At 44.5% G+C, this 12,874-nt stretch overlaps 1 protein-coding gene across 2 annotated transcripts in view; it reads right to left on the bottom strand.

Moving 5' to 3' along the window:
• CYFIP1 (cytoplasmic FMR1 interacting protein 1) overlaps window positions 1-12,874 on the bottom strand; it is a 124,695-nt gene that overhangs the window by 61,887 nt on the left and 49,934 nt on the right. Inside the window, exons 7-10 of one of the 2 annotated variants that reach the window (XM_023519291.1) lie at window positions 12,061-12,114; window positions 2,237-2,333; window positions 2,020-2,148; window positions 894-998 (exon numbers count right to left, since the gene is read on the bottom strand). In XM_023519291.1, the coding sequence (XP_023375059.1) occupies window positions 894-998; window positions 2,020-2,148; window positions 2,237-2,333; window positions 12,061-12,114 (385 nt within the window). The remainder of the gene's footprint in view (window positions 1-893; window positions 999-2,019; window positions 2,149-2,236; window positions 2,334-12,060; window positions 12,115-12,874) is intronic. The other variant, XM_023519292.1, reaches the window with a different exon arrangement.

Raw genomic sequence — 12,874 nt, 5'->3', positions numbered from 1 at the left:
GCCCATCAACGGTACACCATACATTAGATGAGTAAGATCAATCATGATGGGGAATGCTACATCACAGTGAAACCTGAGCACTGTGGTCACGGGTTCCTCCAGGGATGCAGCCCACAGTGAAACCTGAGCATTATGGTCACGGGCTCCTGCAGGGATGAGGCTCACAGTGAAACCTGAGCACTGTGGTCACGGGCTCCTACAGGGATGCAGGCCACAGTGAAACCTGAGCATTATGGTCACAGGCTCCTGCAGGGATGAGGCTCACAGTGAAACCTGAGCACTGTGGTCACGGGCTCCTGCAGGGATGCAGGCCACAGTGAAACCTGAGCACTGTGGTCAGGGGCTCCTGCAGGGATGCAGGTCAGAGTGAAACCTGAGCACTGTGGTGACAGGCTCCTGCAGGGATGAGGCTCACAGTGAAACCTGAGCACCTTTGTCACGGGCTCCTGCAGGGATGAGGCTCACAGTGAAACCCGAGCACTGCGGTCAGGGGCTTTTACAGGGATGAGGCTCACAGTGAAATCCGAGCACTGCGGTCAGGGGCTCCTGCAGGGATGAGGCTCACAGTGAAACCCAAGCACTGTGGTCAGGGGCTTTTACAGAGATGCGGCTCACAAACAAGAGGCTGGGTGAGAGCAGGCAGATGCGAGAGAGCCCACAGGCAAATGCTACAATTCCAGGCAGAGAATTTCAACCCCTGCAAACTAGCAAGGGGAAGTGGAGAGAGAGACACACACATCATTCTTGCAGACAGAAAGAGGAGCAGACCTCCAACCTGCCTCCAACCTCAGTGTCTCCTGGGAGGTGCTGTGTTCACACAGGGATTTACTTCCTAAAAATTCAAACTGCACACTTGTCAGTGAAAAAACTCATGTGATAAAACGTTAACTCACCTTGAAGTACTTGTCAATTTTGGATAAGTTTATTCTCTTCTTGGCGTCTAGTTTGTAGATGTTACTGACACTCCCGTCCATCAGGTACAGACCAAATCCCATCACCTGCAAAGCCACAACAGGGGGCAGTAAAGCTCAGACTTGAAGATTTAAGTCTCAACAGTACTTATACCGGTACAGTGGACAACTCTGAAAACACAATTTGAAATGTGTCACCAACGGATATTTTTAGTTTGCTTTTCTGGTGCTTCAAACACATTCCCTTGTTCTTTATTGAAATCTGGTTCTTGTTCCTCACTAAACAGTGTTAAAAAGGGTGGAAGGGTGGTTGGGCTTCGAGGCCAGTCATGACAAGCTGAGGCAGCACACCCTGCACTTGCCTAACCCGAGCAGCAAGGCTGTTCTCAAACTTCACTGCAATATGCAGCCACACCTAAGTATACGTTTCAGTGTATGTGAGCTGCAAACTCCTGACGTGGTGTGGTCATGTGCCTGTCACCGCGCTCTGCAAAGGACCACACCAGGGTTCCCACAGCCCGCACAGATGCATTTCCACCATCACCAGGGGATCTGTGGACAGCACCACTGTAGCCCTGACTGCCTCCCAGGTCCCCCAAGGCCAACCTGCATGGGGGGGGGGCACAGCAAAGGGAACAGAGTTATTGCCTTCTCATCTACCCCATGAGAAATGCAGGTGAAAACTTCCTCAATTTGGAAAAGAATAATAAAGAATATGATGAACCAACAAAAGTCTACCCTTTTTGGGGGAGACAGAGTCTTACTCTGTCACCCTAGGCATCATCCTAGCTCACAGCAACCTCAAACCCTTGGGCTCAAGTGATATTCCTGCCTCACCCTCCCAAGTAGCTGAGACTATAGGCGCTCACCACAACACCCAGATAGTTTTTCTATTTTTAGTAGAGTTAGGGTCTCACTCTTGCTTAGGCTGGTCTTGAACTCCCGAGCTCAGGCAATCCACCTGTCTCAGTCTCCCAGACACTCACAGGACATGCCCAAAACCTGCAGTGCAGGCTGTGTGTGGGAGTGGGGTGCTGTCCACACAGCGCAGCCCGACCCCACTGCAAGGGCGTCGCAGGCACAAGCACTGCCGCCTCCCTGCACGCACTTTGAGGAGCATGTGTTTCTCACTCGGCGTCAAGTACATCCTATTCTCGTAGTAATCCACACACAGATTCACGATGTCAGCCAGGAGCTCTTCATAGCCAGAAATCACCTCGAGCTGCTGCTGCAGAGACTGGAATGCAGAACGAGACCTGTGTCACGGTGCAGAGCCCAACCTGCAGCCCGCCGGTTGACCCAAGCCCAGGAGCGGGAGCCCTTACTTGCGTGATTTTGTTGTGGTTAGCCAGGAACATAGACAGATTCTGCGATTCCTGGATGGACTGCGGGTCCGCCATTTTACGTAAAAACTGAGCAGCCCTTGGAAAGCAAAAAGAGTTAGATGCCAAACACACCCAGTGCTGCTTAAAAAAGTAAATAAATAAAAAGACTTAGGGAAATCAACGTCCCCTTCCTTCCTCCACAATATTTCTAGAGATGTAGCTCTCGAAGGGTGGGTGTGACTGCTGGAGTATCTCTGGCCCTGGACTCTGGGTCAGTCTTTTGCCAACTTAGATCTATCTGATGCAGCTCCAGACAGCTCACTGCCCTCCTGGCCATAACTGATGGACTTGCTCAGTGGAACGTTGCACACTGGCCTCTCTACTGTGCTGGCAGACACCTACCTCATCCACAGGCACAGGACTCCAGGTCCCCAAGAAAGGACACCGCCTCCTCTGTGACTGCCACAGCCCCCACGGGGAAGACAGCCCTCTTTGCTTGGAGCTGTCTGGGTCACACTTCCCCACAAAGAGCACATGCACCTGGTTACAGTGCGGCAGGGACCACTGGCACCAGTTGTGAGGCAGAGTCTCAGCTCACCACTACTGTGCACAATATGATATGCACAAAAGGACGTGTACAGAGAAGCCTGACCACACCGCAAGGCACATGCTGCACTGAGGGTGGGGGTGAGGACTCTGCACACCCAGGGCCACCCCCAAGAGAGTTCAATGGGAACTATCCACATAAGATATGTCTTTGCAACCTAGAATCCTGGGGGTTTAATTAGAGAACAGAGAAAAGTTTCCATGCCAGAGACTGGCAACCTGCCACAACATTCTTTCTTAGGTATATGTCCCCAGTTTTCACTGAGCAGTGGGGTACCTTGCCTCCCCTGCTACCTGTGGCAATGTGACCAAGGGCTGGTTCATGAGCTACAATCTGAAACGATGAAAAGTAGTTGAAAATTTACTTATAAGGGAGAGCCCTTCTTTTTCCCCTTCCTCCCTGCTGACTGGAATGAAGAAATGATGGCTGGAGCTCAAGCAGCTATTTTGGACCAGGAGGCAACACATGGCAGAGGAAGACAACATGGGTCTCAGGTCCTAAAGACACCACAGAACCGGCTAATCAGCTGCAGGCTACCTAATTCAGGACTTTTTTCAAGCAAGCAAAAAATACACTTCAGCCTTCTTTTGTTTTCTTTTTAATTTCAGAATACTACACAGGTACAAACATTTTGGTTAAATGCATTACTTTTGTACACTTTGAGTCAAAATTGGTATGCCTATCCCGCAGATACTGTACATTGTACCTGTCGGGTGTGAATGTACCTATTCCCTCCTGACCCCTCCCCAAATGCTCGATTTCCAATGAATTTTACTACCATGTGTACACATCTGTGTTCCTCATTTAGTTCCCATTTAAGAGTAGATGTGGTGTTTGTTTTTCCATTGTTGTTAATGTTTCACTTAGGAAGATGGTCTCTATTCCATGCAAGTTGTTACAAAAGGTATTAGTTCACTGTGTTTTTATGGCTGAGTAGTACTCCATGGCATACATATACCACATTTTCTTTTTTGTTTTTAGACAAGAGTCTCACTCTGTCACCTTTGGTAGAGTGCTGTGGTGTCACAGCTCACAGCAACCTCAGACTCTTGGGCTCAAATGATTCTCTTGCCTCAGCCTCCCACGTAGATGAGACCACAGGCACCTGTCATAACACCAGGCTATTTTTAGAGACGGGGTCTCACTCTTGCTCAGGTTGGTCTTGAACTCCTGAGCTCAGGCAATCCACCTGCCCTAGCCTCCCAGAGTACTGGGATTACAGGCGTGAGCCACTGTGCCTGGCATACACCACATTTTGTTAATCCACTCCTGTATTGATAAGCACTTGGGTTGTTTCCATATCTTTGCAATTGTGAATATTACTGCTATGAACACCTGAGTGTAGGTGTCTTTCTGTCTGTCCTTTGGGTAAATACTCAGTAGTAGAATTGCTGGATTAAATAGCAGGTCTACTTTTAATTCTTTGATATATCCCCATATGACTTTCCATACAGACTGTACTAGTTTGAAGTCCTTCCAACAATGTAGAAGTGTTCCTTTCTCTCCACATCCATGCCGGCATCTACCGTGTTGGGACTTTTAGATTCAAGCCATTCTCAGTAGAGTTACATCTCACGGCAGTTTTGATTTGTACTATCCCGATGATTAAAGATGTTGATCATTTTTTCATGTTTACTGGCCCTGAGTCTATCTTCTTTTGAAAAGCTTCTGTTCATGCCTTTGCAAACTTTTTAATATGGGTGTTTGATGTCTTCTTGCTGATTTGCTTGAGTTCTTTGCAGATTCTGGTTATTAGCCCTTTACCAGACATACAGCATGCTAATATTTTCTCTCATTCTGATTGTTTCCTTGGCTGTGCAGAAGCTTTTTAATGTAATCAGGTCTCATTTATTTATTTTTGTTCTCATTATTGCCTTTGGGGTCTTTGCCATAAATTCATTGCCTAGGCCCATTTATGAGTTTTTCCAGCCTCTTCTAGAATTCTTGTAGTTTCATACCTTAGGTTTAAGTCTTTCATCCACCATGAATTCATTTTTGTGAATGTTGAGGGGTGCACATCCTGCTTCAGTCTTTTAAACATGGCTATTTCATTTTCCCAGCACCATTTGTTGAATAGGGATTCTTTCCCTCACAGGATGTTTTATCAAAGATCAAACAGCAATTTGAGAATGGTTGTGAGAGGTAGAGAGGTCAACTTCTCAGCAGGGCATCATGCCTTAATTCAAGGGGAAAGCACCCAGATGCATGGTCCCTGGGGGCTCATTAAGACCAGAGGATGAAACAGCCTGGAGGATCCTGGACAGGACAGATTATACTTGTGCATCTGCCAAGAGTCAATAGGTGGGGCGGGACTGAAAGTGAGCTGAATGCTTTGCACTCCAGATCTGCAGTTAGATTAGAGAACCTGGCTTACTTCCCCTATGGGGATAGAACTGGTTTTCCCCTTCCCCTATCTACATAGGCTAATTTGCAAGCAAACTCTTACCTTTTTTTTTTTTAATTAAATCATAGCTGTGTACATTAATGCAGTCATGGGATACCGTGTGCTGGTTTTATATACAATTTGAAATATTCTCACAAAATTAGTTAACATAGCCCTCATGGCATTTTCTTAGTTACTGTGTTAAGACATTTATATTCTGCATTTAGAGAGATTCACATGTACCCTTGTAAGATGGACCATAGGTATGGTCCTGCCAATCATCCTCCCACCACTCATCCTCCCCTCCCCTTCCTCTCCCCCATATTCTTGAGCTATAGCTTTCATATGAAAGCTATCAACTAGTTTCATAGTAGGACTGAATACACTAGATACTTTTTCTTCCATTCTTGAGATATTTTGCTAAGTAGAATATGTGCTAGCTCCATCCATGTAAACATGAAGGAAGTAAAGTCTCCATCTTTCTTTAAGGCTGCGTAGTATTCCATGGTGTACATATACCACAGTTTATTGTTCCATTCATAGGTTGATGGGCACTTGGGCTTCTTCCATGATTTAGCAATTATGAATTGGGCTGCAATAAACATTTTGGTATAAATATCTTTGTTGTAATGTGATTTTTGGTCTTCTGGATATATACCTAGTAGAGGAATTACAAGATCAAATGGCAGGTCTATTTTTAGTTCTCTAAGTGTTCTCCAAACATCTTTCCAAAAGGGACATATTAGTTTGCATTCCCACTAGCAGTGTAGAAGTGTTCCCCTTTCTCCACATTCACGCCAGAATCTCTGGTTTTAGGATTATGTGATGTGGGCTAATCTCACTGGAGTTAGATGATATCTCAAAGTAGTTTTGATTTGAATTTCTCTGATGATTAATGATAATGAGCATTTTTTCATATATCTGTAGGCCGTGCGCCTGTCTTCTTCACAGAAATTTCTTTTCAAGTCCCTTGCCCAGCCTGAGATGGGATCACTTGTTCTTTTCTTGCTAATACGCTTGAGTTCTCTGTGGATTCTGGTTATTAAACCTTTGTCAGAGACATAACCCGCAAATATCTTCTCCCATTCTGAGGGCTGTCTGCTTGCTTTACTTACTGTGTTCTTGACTGTGCAGAAGCTTTTTAGTTTGATCAGGTCCCAGTAGTATATTTTTGATGTTGCTTCGACTGCCCGAGGGGTCCTCTCCATAAAATTTTCGCCCAGGCCGATTTCTTCAAGTGTTTCCCCTATACTTTCTTCTAATACTTTTATAGTTTCATATCTTAAATTTAAATCTTTAATCCAGTGAGAGTCTACTTAGTTAATAGTGAAAGGTGTGGGTCCAGTTTCAGTCTTCTGCAGGTTGCCAGCCAGTTCGCCCAGCATCATTTTTTAAATAGGGAATCCTTTCCCTACTCACTGTTTTTAATTGGCTTGTCAAAGATCAGATAACGGTAAATAGCTGGGTTCTCTATTCTGTTCCACGCACCTACATCAAGGGGGACAGCTTCAGGCTCTGTCTCAAAACAAAACAAAACAAAAAAACTGTTCCCCTGGGTAGAGTGCTGTGGCATCAAAACTCACAGCAACCTCCAACTCCTAGGCTCAAGTGAGTCTCCTGCCTCAACCTCCCAAGTAACTGGGACCACAGGCCCCTGCCACAAAGCCCAGCTATTTTTTGGTTGCAGCCATCATTTTTGTTTGGCGGGCCCGGGCTGGATTTGAACCCGCCACCTTAAGTGTATATGGCTGATGCCTTAGCCACTTGAGCCACAGGCACCAAGCCAGCTTTTTCTTAGAGTTTCATAGTTCACTTTATAGAGATCTTTCACATTCTTTGTTAGGTAAACACCCAACTACTTCATCTTCTTTGGCACTACTGTGAATGGAATAGAGTCCTTGACTGTTTTTTCAGCTTGACTATTGTTGGTATATATGAAGGCTACCGATTTATGAGTGTTGATTTTGTTGCCTAAGATGCTGCTATATTCCTTGATCACTTCTAAGAGTTTTGCAGTAGAATTCCTGGTGTTTTCCAGATATACAATAATATCATCTGCAAAGAGTGAAAGTTTGATCTCTTCTGACCTATATGGATACCACTGATTGCCTTTTCTTCCCTAATTGCAATGGCTAAAACTTCCATTACAATGTTAAAAAGCAATAGAGAGATTGGGCAACCTTGACTGGTTCCTGATCTGAGTGGAAATGATTTCAATTTAACTCCATTCAATACAATATTGGCTGTAGCTTTGCGGTAGATGGCCTCTATCAGTTTAAGAAATGTCCCTTCTGTACCAATTTTCTTAAGTGTTCTGATCATAAAGGGGTGCTGGATATTATCAAAAGCTTTTTCTGCATCAACTGAGAGAATCATATGGTCTTTCTTTTTTAATTTATTTATGTGATGAATTATATTTATGGATTTATGTATGTTGAACCAGCCTTGGGACCCGGGATAAAACCTACTTGGTCATGGTGTATCATTTTTTGGATGTGTTGCTGGACTCTGTTTGTTAGTATTTTGTTGAATATTTTCGCATCAATATTCATTAATGATATTGGTCTATAATTTTCTTTTCTTGTTGGGTCTTTTCCTGGTTTGGGTATCAAGGTGATGTTTGCTTCATAGAATGTGTTGAAGTATTTCTTCTTTTTCTGTATTTTGGAAAAGGTTAAGCAATATAGGTACTAGTTCCTCTTTAAAGGTTTGGTAAAATTCTGACGTGGAGCCATCTGGTCCTGGGCTTTTCTTTTTAGGGAGATTTTGTGTAGTTCATACTATTTCAGAACTTCATATAGGCCTGTTCAACATTTCCACTTCCTTCTGGCTAAGTCTTGGAAGGTAATGTGCTTCCAAGTATTGGTTGATTTCCTTCAGATTTTCATGTTTCTGAGAATAAAGTTTCTTATAATATTCATTAAGAAATTTTTGAATTTCTGAGGAGTCTGCTGTAATTTTGTCTTTACCATTTCTGATTGATAAAATTAGAGATTTTACTCTTTTTTTCCTGGTTAGGTTGGCCAAAGGTTTATCTATTTTATTGACCTTTTCATAAAACCAACTTTTTGATTTATCGATCTGTTGTATAATCCTTTTGTTTTCTATTTCATTTAATTCTGCTCTAATTTTGGTTTTTTTCTTCTGCTGGGTTTGGGATTGGAATGTTCTTCCTTTTCCAGTTGTTTCAGATGTCCCATTAAGTTGTTAACTTCCTCTCTTTCTATTCTCTTGAGGAAAAGTTTGCAGTGCTATAAATTTCCCTCTTAGGACTGCCTTAGTGTATCACAGAGGTTCTGATAACTCGTGTCTTCATTACTGTCTTGTTCCAAAAAATTTGGTAATTTCCTTCTTTTTTTTTTTTTTTTTGAGACAGAGCCTCAAGCTGTCGCCCTGGGTAGAGTGCCGGGGCATTGCAGCTCACAGCAACCTCCAACTCCTGGGCTCAAGCGAGTCTACTGCTTCAGCCTCCCAAGTAGCTGGGACCACAGGCACCCACCACAACGCCTGGCCATTTTTTGGTTGCAGCCATCATTGTCCTTTTTTGGCGGGCCCAGGCTGGATTCGAACCTGCCACCTTAGGTGTATGTGGCTGGCACCTTAGTGGCTTGAGCCACAGGTGCCGAGCCGGTAATTTCCTTCTTGGTCTCATCTCTGACCCACCTATCATTCAGCATAAGGTTATTTAGCTTCTATGTTTTTGTATGAGTCTGCAGATTCCTGTTGTTACTAAGTTCAACTTTTATTCCATGATGGTCCAAATGATGCAAGGAATAATTTCTATTTGTTTAAATTTGCTGAGGTTAGACTTGTGACCTAAGATGTGATCTATTTTCGAGTATGATCCGAGGGCTGATGAGAAAAATGTGTTTTCAGTTTTGTTAGGATGAAATGTTCTATAGATGTCTGTTAAATCCAAATGTTGGATGGTTAAGTTTAAATCTAAAATTTCTTTGCTCAGCTTCTTATTGGAGGATCTATCCAACACTGCCAAAGGAGTGCTGAAGTCTCCAACTATGATGGTGCTGGAAGACATCAACTTGCTCATGCCTGTTAGAGTGTCTCTTATAAACTGAGGTGCATTGTGGTTGGGTGCATAAATATTAATAATTGAAATCTCTCGTTCAATAAAAAAAAAAAAATAATTGAAATCTCATCATATTGAGTATTACCCTTGACAAATATAAAGTAACCGTCCTTGTTCTTGCTTACTTTTGTTGGTTTAAAGCCTATGTGTCTGCGAATAAAATCACAACACCGGCTTTTTTCTGCTTTCCATTTGTCTGGAATATAGATGACCATCCCTTCACCCTGAGTCTATATTTATCTTTTAAGGTAAGATGAAATTCTTGTATACATCAGATATCTGGCCTGAGTTTCTGTATCCAGTCAGCCAACCTGTGCCTCTTTAGAGGACAATTTAAACCATTCACATTAACTGAAATATTGATAAGCCTGGTAAAATTTTGGGTATTGAGTTTTTTGCAAGTCCAGTGGACATTTTTAATCCTTTCGCCACTGTGGAAGTTGGAATTTGATCAAAAGTTTGTGAGTGAGTTTACTTTTGTGGTGGAGGATTGCACTGGTCATTATGGAGGATAGGTCTGAGAATTGCCTGGAGAGCTGGTTTAGTTATGGCAAATTTCTTCATCATGTGAATATCTTTAAAGTTATTTATTTTCTCCATCATAGATGAAACTCAGTTTAGCTAGACACAGGATCCTGGGCTGAAAGTTGTTTTGTTTTAGGAGATTAAAAGTCGATGACCACCCTCTTCTAGACTGAAAGGTTTCAGCAGAGAGATCTGCTGTCATTCTAATATTCGTTCCCTTGTAGGTTATGGTTTTCTTACGTCTGGTTGCTTTTAGAAGTTTCTCTTTCATATTAACTTTAGTGAAGTTAATTATGATGTGCCTCGGGATGTCTTGTTCGGGTTGAGTCATGCTGGGATTCTGAAAATATCTGCTATCTGAATTTCAGAATCTCTTGGCATATCTGGAAAGTTCTCTTGCATTTCATGAACAAGATCCTCTGTCTTTTGTGAAACAATTTTGTCGCCTTCAGGGATTCCTGTAAGGTGAATGTTAGTTTTCTTCTAATTATCCCAGAGCTCTCTGAGAGAATGATCCGTTTTTGCTCACCATTTCTCTTCCTCTTTGAGTGTTTGGGTGTGTTCAAAAGCTTTATCTTCAGTATCAGAGATCCTTTCTTCTTCTGCCTGCTCCATTCTGTTAGAGAGGCATACTACTGTATTTTTCAGATCTTTGAGGGCTGCAAACTCTTGCCTCAATGTGTCCAAATCTTTCGTCATTTTATCTTTGAAATAGTTGAATTCTTGAGACATCTTTTGAATGATTTGAAATTCTGATTCCTTCCTTTCCTCCATTCTGTTGATCTTATTTGCTATCCAGACTCGGAACTTGATTTCTGACATCTCAGCCATCTGTTTATGGATGGGGTCTTCAGTTGCATCTGCCATGTCCTTCCTTGGGGGAGGGGAGGGTTGGTCTACTCTGGTTATTCATGTTGCCAGAGTTTCTCTACTGATTCCACCCCATGCTTAATTTACACCATTTGGCTTTTCTCCTAGAGCTTTGCCAATGACCCATACAGTGCTATGGCGTGAGAAAATGGGGGCCTCCTTGGTTTGGTGGGGCTAAGTTGCTCTGTCTTGTTTTCAGCTGGTCTCTGTTCTACCCTAGTAAATCAGTTACTCTGGGTTGAAGTCTCAGCTATGGAGAAATACCAGCAATTAAGTCACCCTGCCCCCACAGACAACAATTCGAAAATGAAAATCACACCTTCCCACAACCATACACTCAAGGAAGCACTTTGGATAGTCCTCAGATGATCAGCCCAGTTCAAGAGGTCCAAATCAATTGTCCCAGTCAGTACTGGTCTCAGGTGGGGGAATTCAAAAGGTCTCTGGCAACTAGATAGCAGGGGTCTGCTGGCAGCTCAGGTATGACTGGCTCCTGCGCTCTGTGAAGTCAAAAGGACCAACCCAGCAAATAAATTAGTCTGCGAAGGTTGATGCCTTCTTCCCAACCTTGCACCTCTGTCACACCCAGTCACTGGTAACCCCAGTGGGGCTGGGGCTGTGACCCAGTTCACCCCAATGAGCAGATGCCCCAGGGGTTTATGCCTGCCTGAGTCAGAGAAAGATCTATGTCTCCTCAGCCAGGTTTCTGTTCTCAGCCACTATCCGACAGGGGGAGGTGAGGCCCGACAACCTCGGGTGCTTAATGGAGGCCATGGCGGTTGACTCAGTTCCAGCCGCACCCCTGATTGATGTTGCTGGCAGAACAGCACAACTTTGCAGAGTTTGTTTCTGTCCTGGTTATCAGATGCTGCTTGAGGTGACAGAAACCCCACTCAGTTCTGGGCAGTGGCAAGCAGTTGGAGCTCACACTGACCTGTCAGTTCCTGCTTCTGCCTGCCTGCCTTTGTCTCAGCTATGATCCCCTGGGGGCCAGGTGCGTCTCAGCCTCAGTAAAGCAGACCTCTGGCTCGGCCCCTCCCTGGAAGTCTGTCAGCTCTGCACACACATATTCTAGTCCCCGCATTCCTTTACTCACATACCAGATCCTTCGGCCAGTAGCTATCACTGGAGAAGGTGCCTGGTTTCCTCTGGTTGCCAAGAGAGACAGAGTGTGTCTGTCCAGGAGAGCCACCCCAGGGGCATGAGCCTTATTGTTCCTGCAGCTGCTACTGTTCTACATCTGGGGGCACTGCCACAGCTCCTGTGTGGTTCCTTCTCAGCTGACCATCCTCTCCTTATTCCCGTGCCACAGAATCAGTACAGCTGAGCAAGGGCCCTTCCCTTATCCATACCTCTCAAGAAAATCCCAAGAATCTGGACTCCATGTGGTACAGGCTTCCAGGCCTCTGGGATGAGAGCAGAGGGGAATGCTAGGAGTTCAGAGTTGCAGGTAGAGAATATATACAGTTTTATACAGTTTTATGCAAGGCAGGAGAGTGCCATGGCACCCTAGTACAGGTAGGAGGTCCAGTTTTTAGAGGGTCTCTCCTGTGGGATGGAATGGGAGGACGTTTGAACTCTGCTCGCTTGTTTGTATGGAGTTTACTGCTAGCCTTCTCGTGGGGGAGGGAACACCCGTCCACTTGGTGATGGATTAAATACCTTTTGTTTGTATCTCTGGTGTTGCAGCTCACCTCAGCAGGGTTGAATGCATTCTCCAGCCTTCTCTCTTGGCTCAGCTCCAAACCACTGGCTTACCTGCTAAACTTCTGTCTTTTAACTCTCCTTCCAGATGGGAGCCTCTGTGAAAAGCTGGCTGCAGTCTGCCATCTTACCTCCGCTCCCTGGTTCTGTCTCTGCAGGGCGAGGCCTCCATGACCACATGGTGACTAGTGCCGACTGCCTCCAGACCCCCAGATGCCACTGCTGGAATGGCAAGTCTCAACCTCCTACCTTTTTACCCAGCCTCTCTCTCTAGCCAATCTTCCTGGGGACTTGGAATTCCTTTAACCGATGTTTTGCCATTTTGGCATTTCGCATATGCACTTGTTAGAAATCAATAAAAGCGGCTCGGCACCTATAGCTCAACCGGCTAAGGCGCCAGCCACGTACACCTAAGGTGGCGGGTTCGAATCCCCAGCCCGGACCCGCCAAACAACAATGACG

Source organism: Otolemur garnettii, unplaced genomic scaffold (assembly GCF_000181295.1).
Source record: "Otolemur garnettii isolate 467f Iridium unplaced genomic scaffold, OtoGar3 scaffold00170, whole genome shotgun sequence".
Taxonomy (NCBI): Eukaryota; Metazoa; Chordata; class Mammalia; order Primates; family Galagidae; genus Otolemur; species Otolemur garnettii.
Note: the sequence above shows the minus strand (reverse complement) of the source record. Positions and strands in the feature narration are given on the sequence as shown.